Source organism: Triturus cristatus, chromosome 8 (genome assembly GCF_964204655.1).
Source record: "Triturus cristatus chromosome 8, aTriCri1.1, whole genome shotgun sequence".
NCBI classification, from domain to species: Eukaryota; Metazoa; Chordata; class Amphibia; order Caudata; family Salamandridae; genus Triturus; species Triturus cristatus.
In genome coordinates, this window is record NC_140591.1 from 116,219,093 (window position 1) to 116,245,931 (window position 26,839).

Genomic DNA, 26,839 nt, shown 5'->3' on the forward strand with positions numbered 1-26,839 from the left:
CTCCGGTCAGTCGAAGAGCCAGGTCTTGAGAGCCCGTCTGAAGGAGTGCAGGGTTGGTGAGCGTCTTATTTCTACTGGGAGAGTGTTCCATGCTGTGGCTGCGGTGTAGGAGAGTGCTCTCCCTCCGGATCTGCTTCGGCGGACGCGAGGGATCTCTGCCAGGGCGAGGTCGGCTGAACGGAGGTTCCTATTGGTTGCGTGGAAGCTCATTCTGCTGTTGAGGTACTTGGGTCCGATGTTGAGAGATTTGTTGGCGTGCGTGAGTAGCAGGCGCGGATCGTCCATTGGGGCGTAGCCCCCCCGCCACCGCGCACCTGCCGCCTCCCGCAGCTCCCTCGGTGTCTCTGAACTTAGTTTACTTAAGTTCAGAGACGCTGAGGGTGGGGAGAACTAACTGACAATGCATGTCAGTCAGCATGACGTCGGCCCGTGGGCGGTCCGGCGTCATGTTGACTGACATGCATTGTCACAAGCCAGGGAAAGGCAGCACAAGTGCGCATGAGTGGGCATGGAGATTAATTTTTAGCCCGTGCCCAGTCATGCGTACTTGTGTTTTTACTGCCTTGCGCATGCCCATTAGGAGCCCCTCGGTCTCCTAATGGGCAGGCGGCGGGCGTAGCGTAAGCTGTGCCCTCAGCCAATCCTGGTGCTGCTGGCAGCGCCAGGATTGGCTGAGAGGGGTTGGCAGGCCCCTCCAGTACCGTTAGTGAAGGCGCCCAGGGGATCAGAGGTCTGAGAGGTGGCGTGGACCCATGGACCGGCTGTGAGGTAAGTTTTTTAAAAAATATTTCATTCTCCCCCCCCGTGTGCGACCCCCTCCCCCCCCCCGCGCGAGCCGCGACTGTGTGCAGTCAATTGCCACTGTGTATTTTTGTGAAAATACGACCAAGGCCTGCATTGTACTGCAGAATTTTTCACGCTGTGCTATGCCCTTAAAACAGGCCTAGAAGGGACTTCTGGGACAGAAACTTGTTGCACATTGAACTGGAGTAGAGGGTTGGCAACCTCGAGGTAAAAAATGCGGTGTTGACCCTCTATTAAGTGGGGCTGCTGCTGGAGTTTGAGACATAAAAGTGTACATTTCTATCTTGCCAGTATGTGTTTCATTGTACACCAAAGCCTTGGCTCCATCCAGCAGCTTGGCTGAGAGGGCATGTTTTATAAATTTATTGAAATGAGGGCACTACAATGCATCTTATGCTCACTTCTATCAGCCATCGATCGTGTGCCTTCCCATTTCCTAATTGATATTGTTTGTTTGTTTCTTTTCAAATGCTATGTTCTGTTATTCCGAGGCTCTCTTCACTTTTTGTGGGACTCCGTGCTGCGCGTCATGGGTGTACTAAGATGGCCTTTTACTCACCTGTTGTAACTGCTGGTTACGTTTAAGTCTTTGGTGCTGGGTGTCTGTCTTGAAAGGGCTCTCGAGGAGAAAATACTAAATTTCTTGATAATATGCATTTAGTTTCAAACTGTGTGTGTTTGTGACGTTTTCTGCATTATAGCAGGTAAGGTGTGTGGTGCATCGGACATGGCGCCATGTTTGTATTTATAATGAGAACAGACTATGTGCATTTATAATGAACGTTGAGTAGGTGCTGGGAGGACATGTGCTGCTTCCCTCAGTCGAGACATGTGTTCCCAGCTTGAGATCTGCGCTATAAACAAAGAATCCCCACCTACCCCCTGCTCCCATTTTTTCGCCCACCACTTTCCAAGCCCACCAACCACCACTGGTGAGTAGCTTGTAGGTGACTCTCTTCTCGACGGGGAGCCAGTGGAGTTCTCGCAAGTGAGGGGTCATGTGTTCGTGGCGAGGTGTCCCTAAGATGAGCCTGGCGCTTTTGAGGATGGTCCACGGTCTCATTTAACAGAATGCCACTGCCTGTTTTCATGCACCTCACCTTGGTGTGGGCATAGACGTCATGTAGGGGTCGCTGTGACCCCTGGCCTGTCCCTTGCGATCTCCCCCTCCCCCGCACTGCCTTTGCTACCCCTGGCCTTACAGGTGCCAAAATCAGTGTCTGAAACACAGTGGCAGCTCGTCCTAATGAATTCCTGTTGAGTGCCCACTCTCCTCGTTTTCTATCAAGTTTTTATTACCATAATAGTGAATAATATTACACAATTCACTATTAGTGTGATAAAAATTGAGTACAATTAGCTGGATAGGACTTTTCCTGACAGTTGAGGTAAGTGGGAAATAATGCTTTTAAATGTATGTGTTGTGTGCGTGCGTGCGTGCAGGTGAGAGCGTGTTTATCTGAGAACGTGTTTATATCGGTGTGTACGTGAAAATGAAGGTCAAACGGCGCTTGATGTCACTTCCGCTATCGCTGGAATTTGGGTGAATTGACGCCCATGGGTGTGGGAAGAATGTGTTTTAGTCATTCTTGGCCTGCAGCTTTTTATTTTAATTTAGGAAAGCAGTTAAAAAAACACAAAAATAAAGTGTGCCCACGTGACGTGGGGGTGGGAGAGGCAACAGAATCAAAGGAAGGGCGCGGCAGGAGGCTGACTTGGCACTAAATTCCAAATACTGAGCCAGACGCTTCAAGATTAAATTACACAACAGAATGTGGAAACACAAGTCACGTCAGAATAGGAGCGTCTCTAAAATAAAAAAAAGATTGATTTCTAAGCGTTTCAGCTTTGTACAGTACATTGGATCCCCACACTGAGTCACATTTATTGAAAGCATGAACTTTCAACCCCTCGTCCAACACAGAGACAGTTGCATGGGTGAGCGAGGAAAGCATCTGTTTGTCATGAGCGCCGTGCATACGGACAATAATAATATATCATATTATTATTGTTTTTACTATTGTTATTATTACACAAGAGAGAGTTATATGTCATAAAACTACGTATGTATTTTTTTTTTATATATGTAGGTAACATCCTTACTTCAAGGTGCTCTCCAATTGAAGAGTCAAGATGAAGCGCCCTGAAGCAAAGGGATTTGTCCAGGATAACACAATGCGAGCGCGGGTCACTCATATTGACTTACAATCACAGTGTCATGTCTCCTCCACCACACAACAGCACTCGGAGCCCCGTTGTAAGGCACACAGGGGTCATTAGAGCTGACCTGCACTAATCGCATGTTGTATGTGTCTGACACCAGTTATCACGTCATACGTGTCTGACACGAGTTAAGAAGCCTCAGAGAGGGGTTCAATGCGGCAGTATTAGGATGAAGAGCACATATGTGGGACATATAAAGAAAGGACATGTTAGGAAAGGCAGCGCCGCTCTGGCCTGAGGCTGAATCCGACACTTCCCGTAGTACAAGGCTAAGCCGCAGGGAGTCAGGAGGGCGTCTGATGTGTGTCTCGTGGCCTTCACCCCCCTTAACAAACTATTTCAAGAGAAGCCCGACACGTCAATGAAGGCAATTAATTACATCAGCAAAAGAAGAGATCACGGGGCCTCGCAGGCCTCAAAGGGACATGTGTGAAGTGTAATTTACAGGGTGTATCCATACTTTCACTTACATCTCCTGGTTCACACCCTGGTTGTCGTGGAACAGTTAAAGCACGCCCCCCACACACTGTGAGATTCTATCTGTGTCCAATTGCATCACAGCAGCCCGCCGCCCCCCCCCCCCTTGTTTATCAGGAAGAGGCCTTTTTCTGTCAAAGCTTGGCCCGTGCCTTGTCTCACTCCCATATAGACATAAATTAAATGCTCCCCAAAATGTGTGCACCCTGCATGTACCGAGAAGACCAAAGGCCCTGCAGGGCTGGGATAATGTCAGTAGCCACAGTGGGGCATGTTTCATACCCACCGGGTTCGGCCTGCGGTCTGTGTGCTTGGAGGGAGCAGGCAGCCTCCTCGCAGTGATGAAACGGGGGTTAGAATGGAGTAGGGCCGCCTCCCCCCACTGAGGCTGTTAGTCGATTAATAGGGTCTCACACCGTAACCTGCACAGCCAGGCGCCGGCCTCCATCGACCTCAGAGCACACAGGTAACGAGGCTCCCATTGCACAGCAGCCGGGAGCAGGTCTCAGCTCTGACAATGTAATTAGGAGGACAGAGAGCGCTGCCAGGAGCGAAGGAAGAGGTGGGAACGGAAGGGAAAAGAAGGAGCAGGTAGGATCAGACGAAGTGCCCCATTTTGGGAAGATGTAGTATGGGTGGATAACGAAACCAAATGGAAACCAATCCACAGAAGTTAAGTTGAAGATTTAATAAGAGAAAGGACCCACGACCTTCTTCTCCAGTTTCCAAATCCGTTCTGCCCACAGTCAAGCACCAACATTCCCACAATAACATTCCAACACTAGCATTCCTTAAAGCTACATTCCTGAAACTTACATTCTATATTCTTAAGACATGTCATGAAATAAATAAATAAATTTCCATATATTACCGAAGACAAGTGTGGTATGCAAATGACTGCACATTTCACTGTATTTTGCGATTATAGGGGTCATGTAGCTGTTGACAGAAATGGCGTGGAGTAGTAATATGTTTGATAATTGAGTTGGTCGACAGTTGTTTAATTCTGTGCCATCAATGAACTATCTTTGGCATTATGGAGAGATTAAGTGGTAGTACCACTCCGCGGGTTGGAGTCCCGCAAGGCTCCTCATTAAGTCCAACTCTTTTTAATTTATACATGTCACCCCTAGCATCCCTGGCAGAGGCACAGGGCGCCAAAATAATTTCTTATGCCGATAATACTCAGCTGATTTTCACATGCGAAAAAGGCACAGACTTCGATGGGGATGCAATTAGATCTCGCCTCACAAAGGATTTTAGGTGGCTGAAGAAGAACCAGCTCGAGTGCAATCCTGAAAAACCGAGATTGTCTTCTTCAGCCAGCCCGCTGTGAACAACTGGAGCCAATGGTGGCCTGCGAACTCTCCGCTCCATGTGCCGACCAATCGACAGTCAAAAACCTGGGTATCTACCTCGACAGTGAGCTCTCGATGCTGTCCCAGGTTCAGGCCCTAGTGGGTATCGGTTTTGGCTTACTGCGGATGTTGAAGAAATTCCTTTTATGTCTCTCTCTGGATTTCAGGAAGACAGTGGTGCATGCACTGGTCACGTCCAGATTGGACTATGCCAATGCCATCTACCTGGGTTTACCAGAATACCTTCTTCAGCGTCTTCAGGTAGTACAAAATTCAGCAGCCAGGGTGATTCTCAGACTGAAACCCAGGTCGCATACGACCCCTCATCTTAAGTCCTTACATTAGCTTCCAGTAATGGAGCGGATAAAATTCAAGGCAGTAGTAATCTTTTTGAAAGCCTTCCATGGCATGGGCACTGACTACCTTAGTGAGCGAGCTAGCCGTTACACACCTAATAGAGCACTCAGACCAGCCTCCGACGATTTGGCCTGCACCCCCAAAACACGCCTGATGTGTAAAGGTGGTAGATCCTTCGGCTTACTAGGAGCCCAAGCATGCAACAAACTGCCGGTGGCGCTGAGAGCATCAACAGATCTTACCCACTTCAAGAAACAGCTGAAAAAATGGCTGTTTAAGAGCTAAGCCCCTAGTAGGACAGCCATGTGTGAACTGTTAGCGCCAGGACACTCCTGCTGGTGTAGCTGTGCGCTTTATAGGTCATTCACTCATTCATACCGCATGTTGTGCGGAAATAACATTCCACTTCTGATAATCTCAGACTGATATCCGGCAGCCATGGAAAGTGAGAGGCAATGAACAGTAGAAACAACGAGGCCGACAGTTAATCCAGAATTCCATGCCCAGCTTCAGGAAAGGGCTTCTGGCAATCATACTATATATATAGATTATATGACCAGCCGTTCCCCTTGTAACTACACGTTCATTCATAATCGGAGCATTACAATGATGTGCTGTTACCATTTTCCCAATGCATTAGTGCCACATTTGTAATGTAATAATGCCATTTGACAACAAGGGCATTCTTTGACTGATAGCAGCAGCAAACAGTTGGTGCAACTTCAACACCTGTAAATGTGGGAACGTATGTGGTAAATCGGTTCCTGAGAGTTATTTCCCATTTGAAGGTAAATCTTCAGTAAAACCGCATATACCGAGTTTGGTCACAATTACTAATTCAGTACATTACCTCATATTTGCCAAGATACTCTAAACAAGGACAACAGAGGGCCAAGGAAAATGGTTGAACGAGTATTGAAAGTTCCCATCGAACTCGGTCTCACCTCCACTCAAAAAGACCATGCCTGCAACCTCGGTATCATCCTCGACAGTGAACTTTTCATAAAACATCAAGTCAACATAGTCTCCTCAGCCTGCTTCCACATACACTCTGCATGCGCCGAAAGATTTTCACGTGGCTCCCCATCAACACCAGGAAAACAGTAACACAGGCCCTCGTCCCCAGCCGTCTGGACTACGGCAATGCACTTTATGCCGGCACTATCACTGAACTCATACAGACACTACAGCTGATATGGAACACAGCGGCCTGAATGATACTCAACCTGCCCATGAGATCCCACATTACCCATCACCTGACGAACCTCCACTGGCTTCCAGTCCAGAAGAGATGCCTTTCCAATACCCTGACCCATACCTAAATGGCCGTCCATAACCAAGGATGCACCTACATGAAACACTGCCTGCACTTTCACCAGCCAAACAGGAACCTCTGCTCAGCACAACTCAGCCTTGCAAAGATACCAGGTATACGACGCATCTGCACTGGAGGACACTCCTTCTCCCACCTCACCACCCAAGCCTGGAACGACCTACCCCCCACCACCTGCGCACAGCACCATCGTTGACCGCCTTCAGGAAGCAACTCAAGACCAGGTTGTACGAATGAGACCAGCAGGAAGCTCCAGGATACCCCTCCCCGGGTGACAAGCCGCGCTCAACAAATACGACTTGATTGATTGATTGGGCACTTGGAAGTAAACAGCAAGGAAATGCTTCTGGTTAACATCAGAAAGCAAGATTTTCAACAACTGGTTTCAGTGTGTACAGACTAGAAGGATGGCTCAGTCACCAGTTGGGTTGGAAAAGTGACATGTTGGGTGACCAAGTCCCCTCACCTCTGAAGCAACTGGGACGTTTACCAGTGATATCCTGGGGCCAAAGTGCTTTTGGACACCAAATGGATAACCAAGTACACCTCTTTAGCAAGGAGTTGATGAGAATTTGATTCTAAGAACCAGTCAAAAATGTTACCATTTCAGTCAGTAAATCTGCCACTTCTAAAAAAAAAAAAAAGAAAAAAAAGAAAAAAGATATTGATTTTGACGGCCTTCATAATTTTCAGTCAATAACCAACCTCCCATTCTTGTCCAAACCGATAGAGAGCTGCACACAAGCCCACCTCAAACCTTCGGTTAAGAGAATTAGTTATTAGAACATTTTCAATGTAGTTTTAGAGCAAAATGGAGCAGCAAGACAGCAACACTGAAAATGGTGGATAATGCTCCGCATTCTAGAAAAAAGGGTCTTCTGCTTGCTCGTCATTCTGAATCTTTCTGCGGTCATTCATACAGGGACCCACAGTTCTTTTTTGAGGATCCCCGAAGAAAGATTGGGTATAAAAGACACAGTCCTCAGATGGTTCTCTTTATTCCTAGAGATTCAAAGTGAATGTATCGAAATTGTCAGCGACATCTCCAATGTATCTAAACTAAACCAAAGAGATGTGTAAGGCTCAACTCTCTCACTAATACTATTCAACATCGATAGCTCACCTGGAACAATCTAACTTTAACTGACCTTTATATGCTGAGAACACCCAAATTTGTCTAAAAATCTTTTTGACAGAAGACATTGATATACTGCCTCGCGCTCTCAATGAGATTTGGTCGCGGATATCCCTGCACCACCTGAAACTAAATCCTACTTAGACAGGACTTCTACTCATGTCACTGCCCAAATACAACTTGCTGCTGCAAAACTGGCAAAGGGAAACGTAAATCATAATTTGCCACCCTAATGTCATCGACTGTGCAAAATCTATGGGAGTCCCCCTGGATGAACACTTAAACCTCCACCAACACATTAATGTCCTATCAAGTGAGGCTCATTTCCAACTCAAACTGCTCAAAGATATCAAACGACTCCTCCAAGAACACTGCTCCCGGCACGCCATCCTAGCCCTGGTGATATCAAGTATAGACTGTGGAACCTCCCCACTTGTGGGGGTTCCCAGACTTCACCTGGCTCCCCTCCAGGCAGGAGTACACGCGGCTGCTGGACTAACCACAGGATCCAGGACATCTGACCATACCTCTTCCATTCTCATTGGCTTATACTGGGTCCACATTGAACACGGGTGTGTATACACACTGGCACGCATCACTCACAGAAGACTTCTAAAGGGCCTCCAGCAGACCTTGCTAGAAGACTTCAGCTCTCAGGAGGACTTTGACAGCTAACGAGCTCAGAAACTCTTCTTTAGAGGACTCGGCCCTGAAGAAGGCTAAATGGATTCTCCGGCATGGTTCGCCAGTCTCTTCTAACATTTACCCTCAGCCCCTCACCTGGACAGATTTTTCTTGGAACACAGTAAGACTCGATCAGCAGCTCAATTTGAAGGGCGTTCCATCATCAATAGATGAATACTAATTAACAAACAGTAAGCTAAATAAATCTGAGGTTATTGAGGCATAACCACCAGCAACTCGTGCAACATCACATTCAAGTTCTAGAGCATCGTATCGTCCATTTTTAATCAGACTGGACACGGAGACACATTATCTCAGTGGTGACACTTTCCTGTACCTCTGGCGATGCCAACGGGTCGGGCTTGTGTTCTTCATTGTAATATGTGCATGTGTTTGGATGCAAAAATACAAAACACATGCAATTACAATACAGTACAGCAGCCGCGGCCCGTACAGGTAAGAGCGCTGGGGCCGGGTTGGGGGGGGGGATTTTGGCAGACGACAACGAGGGGAAATGAATTATTTATTTAATTTTCCCTCGTCATCATCCCTCAAAATCCCCCCCATCCCGCCCACCCGGCCCCACCGCTCTTACCTGCATGGGCCGCAGCTGCAGTACAGTACTTACGTGGAACAAGATGCATAAAAACATTTCTCAGATGGAAGTGCCCACAGATCGATACCCTGGCAGTCGGACAACCTACAATGGGCAAAAACTATGAAGAACTTGGTGAACATTTGCGGGCGAGTAAAGCTACTGCACTCATTTAGTTTTTGGTTTACTTCTGTAGGGCCCAACTGTGTGGGCTCGTGACCATTACAATAATCGACTTTATCTTCTCATTCCCTCCTTCAGGACCCCCGTGGATCTCTGATAGATGTTTCCTGGCTTTTAAATTACTTTGTTTTGCTTAAACTGTTTTACCATGTACGCTGTAGTCGAGTTAAATGCAAATTGATTAAACACAGGCAGCTGCTATTAGCGGTAATGATGATCCGCTGTGTATGTGCTAGAATTAAAGCTCTGCACCATGGTCCAAAAACAGAACTCCTCCCACTTCCTGACATGGCATAGACAGAGGCTCAGTATACCTCCTCTTACACACATAGACACACACACACAACCTCACACAACCTCTCTCTCAATGTGCACACTCACATATCTACGCACACGCACAGACAGCCTCTTAAGTGCACACACTCATCACGGTGTGATTAACATAGCCCTATACACCCTAAACTAGGGGCACAATCATGGAGTTCTAGATCCCCCAAGTACATCATCTATCTCTACGCCCAGTCTTGCATTATGATGTCACAAGCGACACTCCACTTCACCTCCAATAGGAATGACAGACGCCCTTCCCCACTAAATCTATAGCTGTGAATTAGTGTCTGAGACTAACTGCTGCACCAGTGTGCAAATGGCAGAAAACTGACTGCACCAACCCAGAAACCATATGCCAGTGACAAGACCCTTCCTCCCCAGCCCACACAACACTGCAGTTGGGAGAGAGTGGCAGCAAACTGTCTCCCCTCACACTGCCACGGTCTGTCAAGTGCTGAGACCCAGTTTGCCCCAGCCATTCAACTGTGTGTCACTGTCAAAGCCCTAAGTCCCCACCGTTCGACTGGGGGTCTATGGCAGAGCCTCTGCCTCCCACCCCCCCCTGCACCAGGTGGCTAATGTCAAAGCCCGGTACTGTCTACAGACACATGCTGTACTGGCCTCTGACGTGCTGCCATGATGGCCTGGACCAAGCGACGGGATCTTCAGGGGGAGAATACTGGGGGCTTCAACTTCTCTCACTTTCTCTACTACCCCGAGTTTTCCTTCGAATAGGGGGCTAGACATTGTCAGGCACTCTTTATTCCTCTACTTCCGTGGCAGCAACAATCATTGGTTAATATCACTGCCAATCACATAACGCAAGGCCTTTCACTGGCTATTTAGCTGGGAGGATTGTTAAACAAGGTAGAACCTAGCAGAATGCATCACAGCTGGAATATAACAAATACAGACAAGGGATAATGCTGTACAGGCAACAGATCATGCATTAGCACAATTAAACTATTAACCGCCTATTTTAAATTAATTATTTTCAAAATCCTGGCACCAAGCACTATTTGCCCCTAGCATGTGATTTTGAATGGGGGCAAGCACACTTTGTAGACAATTCCAATGTTACCACCGCAGTGTGGCACTCACATGGATCCTGATGTAGGTCACTGGTACTTCCACAGAAAGGTGAGGAAAGGCCCAACTACGTCACCCAATAAACTTCCTGGTATTGTGCATCTTTCCCCTGTCAGCTTTCAAGTTGAGATTTAACCAGGTGTCTTCATGTGTGCTTCAGTTTGCCTACACCGCCAGCCTTGGGCTGCACACTGGAGTCAACTGAACTGTGTCTTGTGTGTTCTCTGTTGCAGGTCGAAGGACATTGAAGCGTCCGGCTGCAATGGCGACGCCGCCTTCCTGGAGGTGCGAGTGCAGCAAGTGGTCATTGAATTCATCCTGAACCACGTGGATGAGCTCTTCAACAGCAACGCCAGGCCCACGGGCAGAGAGCACGACGGTAATGGCGGCCACTTCCGTTGCAGTCCGCACACTTCCTGTTCTTTAAATAGAATGTACCAACAAGGCTGACGCTGGGGGGTGGGCTGCAACAGAGGCAGGTGGGGGTTTAGGGGCATTCTCCACGTGGGGATTCACTTCTATTATTGAACTCCATAGCTGCCCCGGGCTGTGGGCTCCGTTAATAAGGTTCTGGAACGGCAGAATATTCCCACCGCCCTAGAATTCCATGAGTTGCCCTGATATCTGTGCATGCCACCAGTATCCACGAGTACTCACATATGTAATGCTTTCTGTGCGCTTGCTTGTAACAGTTGCAAAATTCTACACACGGAGAGTTCACTGAAATATTTTTCCATTATAACAAAGTATCTTCCCCACTCCTTACAATTATTGGGTGTTCTCTCCCCAGTTTCACCCTGGAAACGTATCCACTTCTGACAAGAACAAATGTGCATTTCTAGGATGGGAAACTACCTGAAAATTGTTGTAGAACACCCACAAATGTGTTAGTTTGTGGGTATTCACCAATTTTCTGCTGGATGGCCTATATATGGACATTCACAAGCCCGCCCCTTGTTATAGCTCTGCTCATACTAAAATGCTATCACTCAGGCTGTTATAATGAGTGTGGGAGTGAATGCCATGTGCATGGCTAATGTCTATCCATTCCTAATTCTATGAATTCGGAGTGGATTTTTGCCCTTGAAAGCGCGTCACTGACATCTATTGTGATCTGTAGGTCATGATGAGTTTGAGTCCTGCAAAGGCCTTTTCAGCCTTCCATCCTTTAAAGGTTCATAACTCGATAACCATTAAACTGGGTTATAGGAGCCCGTATTATTTACAGCTCTTGAAGGAACCATCCAGGTTAGTGCAAAAAACAGTACCCTTTGCCCAGCCCTGCACCAACAGTAGGCCTTCTGGAATTTTTGATGATGCCAGCTGGGGTTTTGAGATGATTGTAACACAATTCACCAGAGGGCCCCTTTAAAAATGGCAGAAGTACCTTTTGAATCACTATGTCAAAAGTACCTTGTTGATATTACTTTCTCACTTCTAAATTGCATTCAGCATTCTACCCTGAGCGATTAATGCTAGTCTGTGTTTTGTCCGTCAAAGCACTTTTAGCATGTGGAGTAGCAAGTGTCTTCATGGGCCCTAGCGGAAAGCAAGAAATGGCCCCCTGACTGCTGTTTGAATTATAAAATACAGCAGTAACCAGGGCTTAGCAGCCCCTCAGGGCTCTGGTCTCCTCAGTGCTGCTTCACCAATGGCAGCTACGCCCCTGCTTGTACAGTGTGTCCCACTAAGATGTTTGGAAAGGAAACATTGTCGCCTTCCTCCCAAGGGCTGCATTTTCAGGGAAGGTGATGTATGAGCGAAGGAAAGCGAATCACTTTTGGAACCCATCGCCATTCTGTGTGAGATCATGTGTATTGCCAACAAAGAGCTTTTCTAGCCCAACCTCAGTGATTGGTGGCCTCTGATACGGAATATCGGGTGCGGACGCAGTAGCGAGCCCCCGGTGGCAGCCATGTTGTCCAGATTCTGTAAACAAGGCTTCCTGAGTGCTGTAGCGACACTACTCTTCGGTGGGCTCTGAGAACAAAGGTTCCAATGGAGCAGATGGACGCGACAGGAAGTGTCAGTGCGATACTTCCTCTTCCTTTCCTTTTCACACTAAACGTCTGTCATGAAACCGAAGGAGAGCTGGCGGGACCTTGGGTGAGGGAAATGTACGGGTTAAACTTCAAAGAAAGGCAACAATGTTTTTCATTGGCTGGTTTCATCTGCAGAATCACGGGGCGACTTATGCTGCATTGTCAACGATTCACCAATATGCCAGGGGTGGAGGAAGTGACATCCAGCACCCTTTGACCACAGATTACTTCACAAGGCTCATTCATTGGACCACCCCCACAACCCCCCGCACATCACCCACAAAAGCCTTCATGTGCTGCTTGGCTATTATGGGAAGGAGCAAAAACTACAGAAGGACGTTTGCTTCTTAGAGCCATGGTTAACGTTTGTCTCCTGAGATCAAGGAAGCAAAGACGTGCCAGAGGTACCAAGGGACAGGCAATGAACAGCGCCTGCTACCGTGGTCTCCTTGGTACATAATAGGCAGAGAGTTCGACAGCAGCGAAAAATATTTCTTTTCTTCATCCCTTGTGACGTTTTAGGGTTTGCCTCAAAATGACATGGCTTTCTGCTGGTAATTTTAAGCAGCTCCTATTTCTTTCAGATGAATTTAGGTTTCTTTTCAATGTTTTATAGTTCGAAAATTGAAGTGTAAGCAGCCATTTCCTTTGGAAAAACTTGCAAACCAAAGAAAGGTCAAATGAGTGCACAACGTACCCACTTCACCAGGCTCTCTTTTGTGCAGCTCGTTTTTTGCCAGTACCACATTGCATGCTGGGACTTGTAGTTTCCCATGTATAACTGAAAAGCGCCTCCATTAAAAGTACCAGCCTCTCTATGCAAAGTGGTGTACTGTATAAAAGTGTTCTGGCTGACATGCAATCAGTTGTCATTGAGCCCTTGTTTGTATGCGACAACACAGGGACCACTTTATTTAAGTAGAATCTGCAAAATAATGGTGCGCATCCCGAGTGTCGAATACAGAATATTGTGGGACACTAATATCGAGGAACGCAATATCGAAAGCTAAGTATGTATAGATTTTCTATACCTAACTCCTCATCTATATATCTTACCGACCTATATATTGCCAAGGTACATAGATGGGGAGCTAAGAATAGTAAATCTATACTTACCTATATGTAGTTCCCTTTCTATATTTTGTCCCTCAATATTTTGGCTAGGATATCAGGGTGCCACCAGTGCTTAATTTGTAAAAAAAAAAAAAGTGCAAGGGCTCCTTTTAGGAGGCCACCACATCTTGCACCACAGCGTGCACCACACTTTGCCCCCGCCATTCTGCCAATGATAGTAACAACACAACTACTAACCATCACACTCTTACAAGTTTTTGGACTATTTTAGGCCCCCAAAGCTACAAGAATTACCTGGGCGGTAGGCATAAGTCATTTATAATGTATAATGAACTGCTGCTGTGGTCTTACCTGTTGTTGTCATCTCTAAATTAGCCAGACAGGGCCACCTTGTGGCAGACTGTCGCAAGAGCTGGTGTTGACAATTTAGTGCGGGTGCCCAGCACCGGAAACCACCGGCTCAGATTAAGCACTGGGTACCACAACATTCTTGTACGCAATATTCAAAAGTACAATTTACAGTAATTAATCGCCTTCGCCTGTGGGTGACTGCACTGTGAATATTTTGTCCTGTTACTTATGGCACTGTGTCTGAAGTGAGGTGACCAGTTGCTGTTACAGCGCCTGTACTGACACCTTTTGTGGCCCATGGTAATGAATCAACTCTCTAGCAATAAATATCCCCTGTGGTTGTCCATAGTCACAAAACAGAATTCCTATCAAGAGGCATTGATTGTACATAGAATTACAAGATTTAAAGCGGCTCAAGACCATTTTGATTTTTTTTTTTTTTATGTGTGTTTTGCTCTTTCCATTCTTGGCAGCTTCCGAGCGAAAAATGTTAGGCTCTTGCGAGCATGACATTTTGCTGTATGGCACTTTCCATTCCTTAGTCGCAATGCCATTTGTGAGGCCCGTTTGGCGCCCTTTTGTGGGCACTTGTGGAATTGACGTAAGGCAACCGCCAGGAGTTGCCTTAAGGTATCACTGGCCCTCAGTCTCGAAATTGTAGTTTTGCCTTTCCAATGATATACGTTGAAATGCAAGAAAAGAGACTGGAATGCAACAAGCGGGATGCATGGCTGACGCATGGCAGGGCAAAGATTGAGATTTTCTGGAAACAGTCTGATAATTGGGAATTAGTCAATTTATAATTTTGGACTTTTCAGTTAAATGATGTTTTATGATTCGCTCAGTGCACGTGCACCTCTTTGTTGGGTGTTTGGGGCAGGCACAGGTGGCCCCAGAGGCTGGGAATGTCTGCTGTCAGCTCCCTGGCCCTCGCCTGGCCCTTATCTGCTCAGTCAGGGCACTGATGGGGTCCTGGCCCGCCTCACAGACATGCCAAGTTGCCTGACAGATCTTTAACAGCAATCTCGCCGCTGTAATTGCTTAGCAGGCGGCCCCCACAACTATCAGCTGAACAGTGAAACACAAAGCAAAAATGTGACCTTCTGAGTCGGTGGTTGGAGTTTTTGGAGTGCTGGCTGTCAGCAGCGGGCCCTGTCCCATTCCTTCCCCGTGATCAAAGCTCGGAGGCCAGTAATCGCATGTCTGAAACGGTTACTTCACAGCTGAGGTCACTGCTTCCGGTCTGTGACGGTACCGTATTCTTTTGAGCTTAAGCGCATGGCCCTGGCTGGCAGGTCTTTTACACAATGGGGATCTGGCGCATGCATCATAGACTGGGTCTAGGCCGGCTCCCCGGGGCTTGTTTTAAATAATAAGTGACTTTATAGTGTCCTCTGCCCCCCTCATGTGCCTATAATCCTGCAACTAAAAATTGCAATAATTACCAAATATAATGGTAAAGATTTTCTCTACTTAGGAAGAATACAGGATGTTTCAAAGTGGAGTCAAACAGTGGTAAAGCTTAGCACAGTGAAGCAGTACTTTGCAGGAGGCTGGTCAGAAAGCTAAAAGCACCTTCCCCAAACCTGCTTCTAGGCCCATCGAGCTCTGAGCAAGGAAGTGTCTGGGATCCCAATCGGAAGGGTTAGCGCGTGGTGTCCAATGGCAGAGACCCACCATTCGCCGACCTGCTTCTGTAGTAGAAACAAGCATTGACAAGGCCAGTCGGTGTGGCTGATTTTTTTTTTTTTTTAATTCTTTTTATTGGCATTTTCAGTAACAAACTTAAAACAACGCTACTCACTGCTGTGTACATATTTCAAGCAATGACGACACGTCTCCCCACCAACAAGGCACAAAATACGGAATGTCAAGGACATCAACTCAGTGTTACATGTCAATCTCCGCCTTACCCAACTGTCCATCTGTAGCTACAGCGTCTGTAGCGGAGTGAGCTCCAGCCAGTGTATGAAGGGTCCCCATATATCCCTAGGCCGCGATCGCATCGGCATAAGCTCCCAGTACAGGGCTAACTGGGTCTGGCAATAGACAACGCTGTTAACCCATACCCTAATGCTAGGTGACGTAACAACCCCCCAATGCATAGCAACTTGTCGCTTGGCCAATAATAATAGCATCGCTGGCAGCCTGCGGTGTTTGGGCTCAACCATGTGCAAAATCCCCAGCAGTGCAACCTGGGGTGAGCATGGGATCAGTAGGCCCGTGATTGCGCATATTATCTCCACCACCCTTGTCCAGAACAACGCCACTGCAGGACAACCCCACGCCATATGTATAAAGGTGGCCCCCGGGGCATAACAGCGCCAGCATTCATCGGTGTCCCTTAAACCCATGCGGTGCAACCGGCTTGGTGTGCGGTAAGTCATGTGTATGTAGTTGAAGTGTATCAGGCGTAGCCTGTAGTTGGGGGACAGAATCTCAAGAAGCTTACAACACAACTCCCAGTGTACATCAGAAATATCCGCACCTAATTCCGCCGCCCACAGGCCCCGCGCCGCCGGAAGCATCACGGGGTGGTTAGTCTGCATTCGCACATACAATCGGGACACCAGCTTGCGCCCAGACTCTACAGATAGCACATTTTCCAAAGCAAGCAGATCCGGCGGTGGTGCCGGGAACGTGGGGAACAGCCTCCGGCATGAGTGGCGGAGCTGATAATAAAGAAGCGTGTCCATTAGCGTCGGAGCCTCCGATCCACACATCTGCTCCGGCGTAAGGAAGGTGTCCCCCGTAAACAAATCGCCCCCAGTGTGGAGGCCCAGCTCCGCGGCCCGCTCCCCGGTCCGCATATTGTGCAGCGGCGGCCACATCGGGTTCCCGCGCAGGGGCACAGAGCGGGTATAAAGAAGATCTAATCCGGCCCTACGTCTCAGCCCATTCCAGGCCCACCTGAGTGCGTGCACCGGGTCGATTTCCGTGCACCTCCGGACGTGGTGCGTGTAGAGCGCAACAGTCAGCGGCAGCGGGGCCGCCCTATCAGTCTCGATCGCCACGTGTGGTTGAAACGGTGTAGGGTGCGCCCAGTAGTGCAGGAACTGTGCCTGTGCACAGTAGGCATATAATGAGAAGTCTGGTGCAGCCAGGCCTCCCTGTCTCTGTGGGAGAGTGAGGGTCTCCCAGGACTCCCTCGGCTGTTTACCCCCCCAGGCCAGCTCCACCATCAGGGAGCGCATCCGTCGCAGAAAATGTGCAGTCTGGGGCAGCGGGATATTCACGAATAAGTAGAGGAGTTTAGGCAGGATCACCATTTTAGCCACGGCAATCCTGCCAGCCAGCGAAAGGGGCAAATGCTTCCAACGACCAACCCTCTCTTCAATCCAACCCGTCACACGGCCATAATTTTCTGCCAATATCTGCTGCATATCCGTGCTTATCCAAATCCCCAGGTATCGCACCGGCCCAGTCGCCTATTTCAGCGGGCAGTCCGGGGTAAAGCGGGGAGTCCCGGTAGTCAGGGGCAGAATGACTGACTTCTCCCCATTTATATTTACTCCCGACAACCGTCCATATTCCAGCACTTCTCGTGTCAGAGGGGAGAGGTTTACCTGAGGATCAGATACATATAGCGTAACATCATCTGCATATAACGATATGGTTAGCGCCCTTGACGAGAAGCCAATGCCCCTGGCCGCATGATGTTGTCTAATGCGGGCAGCCAAAGGTTCTGTGGCGATGGCAAAAAGCAGAGGCGAGGGGGTGGGATGGGGTACTGGAGGAGCTTGAGGAGGGATTCCCATGGGCCGCACATGGAGCATCTGAACCACCTATGGGGCATTCTGCAGATACCTATGGCCAGGGGACACCCGGCAGTTACTTGTTATTGTATGATTACACAGGTGCACTGATACTGTTGTTATGAAAATCAATAAAAATGATTGCTATAAAAAAAAAAAGCAGAGGCGACAGGGGGCAGCCCTGTCTCGTGCCCCTCCGAATGGCAAATGGCGCAGAGACCAACCCGTTCACCCTTACCCTAGCAGTGATGCCGGTATAAAGCAGTCTAATGTATCTGATAAAGGCCTCACTCACCCCCATGCGCTGCAGCAGAGGAAACAGGAACCCCCACTCCAGGGAGTCGAACGCTTTGGTGGCATCCAACAGCACCGCCGCAGCCTTAACATGTGGGGCCAAATAGTGCAGTACACCGAAGAGGGTGCGGAGGTTGTGGGACGTCGATCGGCCCGGCACAAAGCCCGACTGATCCGGGCGGATCATCAGGGGCAACACCGGCTGTAGCCGAGTTGCGAGCATTTTCGCAAAGATCTTAGCGTCAGTGTTGATTAATGATAATGGCCTGTAGGAGTCGCATTGCTGGACATCCTTGTCCGGTTTCAGGAGGGTAATGATGACAGCTTCCCTCATGGAGTCTGGGAGTATACCTGACTCGACCGCCTCCGCATATACTGCCAACAGACGGGGGGCCAGGAGATCTGCATATTCCTTGTAAAACTGCGCCGGGAGGCCGTCCGGTCCCGGCGCCTTGCCAGCTGCTAATGACCCAATTGCCTCCCGTACATCGTCTGCCTCAAATGGTCGATCGAAGTAACCTTTTTGGTGCGCATTAAACCATATAAGCTGTATCGTATCAAAATAGTCAGACAGCTCCGCCTGTGGGTGGGCTGCCCGAGCCCTATACAAGTCCCTGTAAAAAGTCCGGAAGGTATCTAGTATTTCCGGAGGGGTATACACGGTATCACCTCCCTCAGTCATCACTGAGGAGACAAAGGGAGAGGGCCGTTGTGAGCGCAGCAGGAGGGCGAGCGTTCTGCCCGGGCGATCCCCCTCCCCATATCTGCGGGCCACAGCATGCTTAGTCAGGAATTTAAGCTCCCTGTCGGCCTCTGCCTGATATTCAGTGAGCGTGGTGCGAGTGTCCACCAACGTGGCAGTCGAGGGGTCCGAACAGTACTGCACCTCCAGAGAGTGCAGGCAATCTTCCAATTTACCGAGCGCACCCCTGATAGTCTTTAGGACTTTGGCCTGTCCCGCAATGCAGTGGCCCCTTATCACCACCTTAAACGCGTCCCACAAGGTGCCCAACGACGTCACGGACCCCTCATTGTGCTCAAAGTAGTCAAGTATGTGTTGATGGATATCCTCCCGAAACACCGGATCGGACAGGGCCTGTGGCGGCAGTCGCCACGTGAAGGGCGTGATGTATGGTTTGGGGACACGCAGAGTTAGTTCAACAGGGGAGTGGTCTGAGAGGGTGCGCGCCTTGTGAGCGACTGCAGACACCCAGGCATGGACCTGCGGGGTCAAGAGCCAGAAGTCCAAGCGGGACCAGGCTCCTCTGTGCGGGGTGAAGCAGGTGCCTTCCCTGACCGCGGGATGCAATACCCGCCATGAGTCCAGTAGATTATAATCTGCCATTAGGCCGCATATGAGACCTGCAGCTTGCGGGTGATGCGCGCGAGCAGCCCCCTCCCTATCCAGTTCCAGCGACAGCACAGCATTGAAGTCTCCTCCCCACATGCAAGCCCCTCCGCCCAGTGATTGTGCCAGGTGCCAGACGTGACGGAAAAACCCAGGGTCATCCGAGTTGGGGCCATATGTATTAATTAACGTCATCGGCATGTGAAATAACTTCCCGAGCAGTATGATGTAGCGCCCCTCAGTGTCAGCTTTTACCTTAAATGTTTGCCAGGGAAGGCCTTTACGGATAAGAATAGCCACTCCACGGGAATAGCTGGAGCAGCCGGAGGAGTGTATCTCGCCCCATCTAGCACATCGAAGCTTGTCCCCGGCGTTGCGAGCCAAATGTGTTTCCTGTAGGAAACATATGTCAATTTGGTGTCGTGTCAAATGTGCATGAGTCAAGCGTATCTTGCGGTGATCGTTAAGACCGCGGATATTCCATGTAAGGCAGCGCAACTCGGTCAGGGAGGCCTATATGTGTGTGTCCCATATAGTGGCGAGGTTACCAATGTCCCACGTACTAGGGTCCACAGGGGATCCCCCGCTGCCCATTCCCCGGGTTCGGCAACCATATAAAGTCAGCCTGTGGCAAGGCCGCATCATCATGTCGTGGTGCAGTAAGAAAACGCAGTGTGGTAGAACCAACCAACAATAACCAGAACCCCCCTCCACCCACTCCAACCCCCCAATCAGGTTGAGATACAGTCCCCCCCCCGCCACCCCACCCAACAGTAAATGTCCCGTAACAGTATCTCGGGAATCATCCCACAGGGCGTGGGGTCACCGGCTCACTCCCCCGTCTAAAAGCGACAGGGTGGCCGATCATTGCTGCCTTTCGTTAACGCAGTACAACAACCTACAGCTAAGGAGGCCCCAACATTCCTCCCCCTGCAGCGCTCCGTAGGGCATCAGTGATGTTAGTCGTGTGAAGTCGAACCAGTTCTCACAGGTCCGGGACAGATCCTTCGGCCCCTGTAGGCCTCATGGACCCCCAGAGGCGGCAACAGGCCGTGTACCTGACAGGCACGGTGTCCAGCGTCTCAGCACATCTCAAAGCGATAGTGCGCCGTGTCATTCAGTGTCGCTCAACTGGCCCAGCGGAGGAGTGCCTTGCTCATCTCGCCGCTCACGCTGCGAGCGCTCTGCCTGCCTCGCAAATTTGAGCGCATCCGCCGCGGCTGTAAAGATCATTGGCTTCCCTTTATGGTGTATCCGCAACTTGGCCGGGTATAACATGGCATACTTAGTCCCCACCTTTTGAAATATTTTTTTAGCCGGTATAAATTCTCGCCTCGCAGCCTGCACCGCTTGCGTGAAATCCGGAAATAGGGAGATGGCCATATTTTGAAATCTGAGCTCAGCTTTTTCACGCGCCAACCTCAGGATAGTATCCCTGTCTCGGTAGTTCAGAACACGTGCCAGGATCGGTCGTGGCGGAGCGCCAGGCACAGGTCGCGGCCCCAGCGGGCGGTGTGCCCGCTCGACCAGGAACATGGCCGACAGGTCCGCCCCAAACAGTTCGCGGAACATTCCTTCAACGAATTGTTCCATGTTGCCAATGTTCGTGGATTCCGCAATGCCAATAATACGCACATTATTTCTTCGGGAACGGGCTTCCAAATCCTCGTTGCGCCCTCTTATCACCTCCAGGACCTTGTCCATGCGAAGTAACCTCTCCTGGGTGTCTCCGTGGCTCTCCTCGCAGTCGGCAATCCGCGTCTCCACCGCAGCGATCCGCTCCTCGTGCTGGTCGACCTTATGTGATATGCCATCAAGCCGCTGGGCCATGGAGTCGAGCTTGCCGTCGATTTCCTTGAGGCAGCCCTTAAGGTCGCGGAACATGCTTCTGACATCATCCTCCGGTGTTGGGTCGAGCTGCGTTTCAGGGACCACAGTCGGCGATGGCGGTACCGTCACAGCGCCGCGGGAAGCCTGCTTCTCAAAGTGGAGCTTCCGCTGCTTGGTGTCCGACTTCCCCATTTCGCCTCCGAGGGGTCTTCACACACCAGCACCAATGAGGGGAGGCAGCTGGCACGCCGCAGGCCACGAGCCCCACCAAGCGCCCGGATCGTATAGGTCAGGAATTCACCACTCCAAGCGGCCTTCACGCACCTCAGGGAACCTCGTCCAGGTAGGCCAGGCCCAGCCAGCTCTCGGCTCAACCAGGTCGCGGGTCGGCACCAGACACGCACCAACCGCGGACTCACCGCGGTCAAGCAGCAGCCCGGAGAGTCCTCTCGCGCCCTTCTTGCCACCACCTCGCAGCACCCCAGACACTCAGAGGCCTGGGCACGGATTCCACAAGCCAGACAGCCGGAGTCCCTTCGCCGCAGGTATGGATCGGGCCTCACCAACCAGTTGTCGCAGCTTCCGTCTCCCGCCGCCTCACGCCAGCAGGAGCACCGGCACAGTCATCAGCGCAGATCGCGGCCACGCCGGCAAGGCCCAGGCAGCTAGTCCGTCAGGCCAGCACACATCGCGCTCCAGATCCGCAACGGAGGCCGTCCACAGCTCAGCAGTGGCCCACCGCTTCACTTCGGGTTCCAATCGCAGGGCTTCCCTCGCTTTACAGGCGTCCACGCCAGTCTCCGCGCGCCTGTCGGTCAACGGCCCGCGACCAGGGCCTCGCGTAGCAGATGTTGCCGCCCTGCGCGGCGCCTCCCAACCGCCGGATCCGCTAGGGCATGTAGCTCCGGATTCCCGCAGCCGATTCCTGCCGCAGTAGCACCGCCGGAATCCTCGGCGTCGGGGCACTTCCCGCCGTATCTTCCCTGCACAAAAATCAAGGCAGAGGCCGGATGGGCTAACGGATTAGTTGTCCGGCCGGCAGAGCCTCGTTACACGGCGGCCATCTTGCAGCTCGGCTCGGCCACGCCCCCGGTGTGGCTGATTTTTAAGGGGAAGTGTTAGGTGATAGTTGGCTTGGTGTGTCCTAGGAAGAAGATCCCATAATGAAGCAACATATGTCCCCTCAGAGAAGTGTATTATTCAAAGGATTCAAAAGATGAAGTGTGCATTGTTAGTGGGTTACTTAAAATGCACACACAGGAACACATTGCATAGCAGATATGTTTTCTAATTAAGGATCGGTATTTTTGTTGCATCTTTGATAACGCCTAACTGTATTTCTTTACTTTGTGAACAAAAATAACTGTAAATACAACAATTTTATGACAGAAAAGTAAAACAAATGAACATATAATTGTGGACAGCACTGTGTCTTCATGCCAGATGGAGGCATTCAGCATCAAATACTTACCACAAAAATGCCCTTAATCAACAATTTAGGTGTAATTGTGTCATCGAAGTAAATACATCGAAGAGCACGCTAGCTCGCAATCATAAGCTACACTCCATGCCGCATCTGCAGTTTAACAAAATGTCGACTTGATACTTCTTCACCAAACCCTAATTGGAACACAAATGGATCAATGCGACCCTCCAAGCAATGGGAAACTGTGAAAAGCACAAAGCTTACAAGGCCAGCGGCTGAAGCAGGCGGGCCCAAAGCCCAACTCTGTCTTTACTTCTTAAGATACCTTTGAGTAATTGATGACATCAGGTGTGCCGTGAGCTAAATAAGTCTGTAACCAGATCTAAAAAGATTCGTTTAGTGTCCAGGCAGGGCAAAAATCACAATGATCTCATTCTTAGCCCGATCACCTGACCAGACCTGCCAACTTATACTGTGTCTCTGTGTGCCACGCAATATCGGCTCCCTTCACGTGGTCATCTGGTGAGGAGTCGAAATCAAACAGCGGCTGCAAATCAGAGCAAAGAATAGATTTCCAGCTTGTCTTGACGCATTAGTCCACTGAGCCACCAGACCTGGCTCGAATATGAACAATGTACCCTAACCCGTCTTAAAGAGTCCTCGTAGTGCCACCCTTGCCATGGCCCAAACTTGAACAATCCTATTCCAGACCTGATCAAAAGATCTCAAAACCAGGCGTGCTTCTACATTGCCCAGGGGCATTGCTTCTCTATCATAAATCTCACCCCCAAGTGTGTATTAAGCAGACTGACTCCTTCTAGAAGGAGCCATAAAGGAGAGATACTCAGGGCTTGATTTCACACTCAACATCGCGGATCCCTCCCTGCACTCTCCCACTGATACTGATAGAGATCAGGGTGTGTATAATATTCCCACTACCACGGATAAAGTAATCTCACAGTTACACGCACATGCATACATCATACGCTAGGGCCCATTTCACTAACATTCGCTCAAATACTCTACCAGCAATAAACCTGTGGAAGGAAAACTCCTAAACACCCTGCATCTATAACGAGGTCGATAAGACCTGGTTTTTGTGACTGTCCTTAAGCATAATCTATACAACATATACAGCAACAATCAAAAATGTAAACCCAATAATTGACAAGAAAGAATATCCAACACCATGTTTAAAATTATATTGCTTTATCTAAAATTAGTCAAAGAAAATCAATCAGAGTAAATCATTTCTCATAGTTACCTATTCTAGCTAAATGTCAGAACGGGTCAGGACAAGTCTCTCGGTAAATGTCTCTCAAGACGAAGTCCCTTCAGCATCAATCCTCAGCAACGCAGATTCGATACGCGGCAAAGGCAAAATGGCAAGTGGCAAAAACCCTCTCTAGGCTAACATTTCTTATAGTTTCTAAACAATGGAAAGATACATTGGAAACATAGAAAAAACTGTAATGTCCGCCGGACTTGCTGAGCAGAGCGAGAAGGAAAGGATGTAACATCGCTACATTTGAAAATCTCCGCTCAGGAAAAGTACACATAATGAAGATTACGGAACAGGAACCAAGAAAATAAAACATGTATCATATTAGTTCTACTTCTCCTCGGCAATCGAGCCACAGTTCAGAGCTTCTCTCTAAGGCTCCTTTGTTTCCCAAGGCTGCCAAGGACATTTTCATTTCACTTGGAGATCTCCCAAAACTGCTGCTGTCCTCATGGAAAGTTTTCAAACAAGCAAGCAAGGACCATGGTCAGTTAGCTTCAGGACCATTTCCAGCAGGGGTCTCCCTCGTCACAGTTTTCATATTATAAATCACAGCCAGGCTCACAAATCGGCCATCTTTTCTAGGCCATCATAGGCCTCAATAGACCATCTTAATTAAAAGAAACAAAAACAACGTTACCACAGCATAGTGATTAAACAGTGTTAACCCCACTAATACCCTTATGTGTATGCATTTATCTAGCACTGCAACATAGAAAAGCATTAATTCAGAAAGCATTTTGTGCTTAAAATAAACAGCACATAGCAACGTTTAAACATGAAAACACGCACGTTAATTTTAAACAGCACATTTATGCGCACCCACGTGTAACTCTCTCTTGTTAGGACAAACGGATTGATTAATATAAACACACTTGCACAAGACAAATAATTAATTATTAATTATTAATAAATTAGTACAATGAATAGACATGCCAGAGCTTCAAAAGCCACTGAATTTTCAAACTGAAAACTCTGCTCCAGCAATCCCCCCTTTGGTGATTTTATCACCAAATAAACCCCCAAAAAAAAATTAGTGAAAATTTAGTCCCATTTTTAGGAGAAATCGGAAATGTCTTTTCCCCTTTACACAACATTAGACTCCAGTCACTCTTTCATCATCCCTTTTTGTCTCTAAGTAAACACTCTCCCTCAATTCTTCTAATTCAATTTCTTGCGGTTCTCTTTTCAACCTCTTGTTTTTCTTTTCTTTATTCAATTTCTTCCTCCCTCCCCTGTTTTTACAACACACACACACCAATCTTATTATCAATAAAGCAACAATTATACAAGTTAAGGGAAACAATATTCTACCTATAATAGTACTACCTATTTTTGCAATAAAATCCTTAACAGCTATCATTTTATTAGCTATTTTAGTCCATAAATTCTCAGCTTCAATTGGTACTAATTCTTCATGCAAATCAGTAATATTTTTGATATAGACCTTCAGGTCTTTGCTTTCGTCTGGAATGTAAGTGCAACAATGTTGAACTTTCAGCATTCCACAGACTCCACCCTCCTTGGCCAATAGAATATCAAGGGCAAGTCATGGCACGTAAGGCACTTAATTCCGTATTCACCAAAAGAAACCCTCCAGCGGTATTTGTCGATAAGCGATCAACCACTGTGGACAGTTTCCGAATTCCATAAGCATTCAAAGAAATTCCCACTGCTGGAATCAAAACCCCAAAAATATCACCCACTATTTCAGACCAAGTTTCTCTCTTAAAACGCATTAGTAAATTAATATGTTCTACATCTGTTATTTTATCTATATGAAAAATCTTTGGAAAAACCAGACCCACATAACACGTGCCATACCAATGGTCAGGCAATTTGTAATAAGCCTTATTCCCACAAACATAATATACTCCTGGAAAAATTGTATCTTCTCCACCTCTGAAACCCCAACCTGTTGCAATGAAGTATGTATCATGGCACTCACTAGTCCCAACAAAATATGTATCATATTGGGATTTCCTTCTTGTAATACAAAGTTTACCCTTCTGTGGTGCATCTAGAGCTAAAGTTGGACTAGCCCCATTCTTCAACTCTTTTCCCATCTCAATGTCCCAAATTGTCTCACTCACTTTATATTTTCCTGCTTTCTCATGCATGTTCAATCTCCTTTCTTCTACCATATCCAGGAAAGCTTTCTCCTCTCCTTTCAAACTGCAAGTTAAATTATTCTTAAAAATGTAATCTAATGTTAATCCTTTTTCTTCAATAAAAATCTCACCAAAAGTGTTAGCTTCTTTAGCTGGATTCAGCTCTTTGTTCATTGGCAAATGTCCAAAAATACTATCTCTGTTAGACATCTTATAATCTACCTTCCCTAACAAATAAAAAACACTACTTAAAATACTACAGGAAATACCATATGTAGCTGGTAAATGATGATAAGTAACACCCTCTGAAACAGATGCAGGTAAATGCATACAGACGTAGCAATCCCTTACTTCCATTGTTTTCACATATTCATATAACAATTTTGAAAAAACATTACTAGAAAAGTTATTAATTGACCTATCTTTGTGTATGTAAGTATTACTAATTCTAATTGGAACTACTTTTTGCGAATTCTTTTCTACATTTGTCACATTCTCTGTATGCATCTCAAACTCTACTTTAAAAGTAACTAATAAAACTAAAACACCCCATAGAAGCATTAATAATCCAGTACAGCAGCAGCACATCCTACACCACCTTTTAAAGAAGGCACATCTATTTCTATTATCCTCTATGTTAGCCATTTTACTACTTTAGTTTAGCCTCTACTACTCCACTACTGTTGGAACTTTTCAATTCTTCAGCAATTCTTCAGCTTTCAGTTTATCCAAATGATCTTTTCGTTCACTTAATCCAA

The 26,839-nt window shown here is 48.1% G+C and overlaps 1 protein-coding gene across 1 annotated transcript in view; it reads left to right on the plus strand.

Annotated features, from left to right (window-relative positions):
- The window catches only part of ARHGAP31 (Rho GTPase activating protein 31), a 496,424-nt gene that overhangs the window by 382,662 nt on the left and 86,923 nt on the right, over positions 1-26,839 (plus strand). Inside the window, exon 6 of the mRNA XM_085621137.1 lies at positions 10,802-10,947. Coding sequence (XP_085477263.1) covers positions 10,802-10,947 — 146 coding nt within the window. The remainder of the gene's footprint in view (positions 1-10,801; positions 10,948-26,839) is intronic.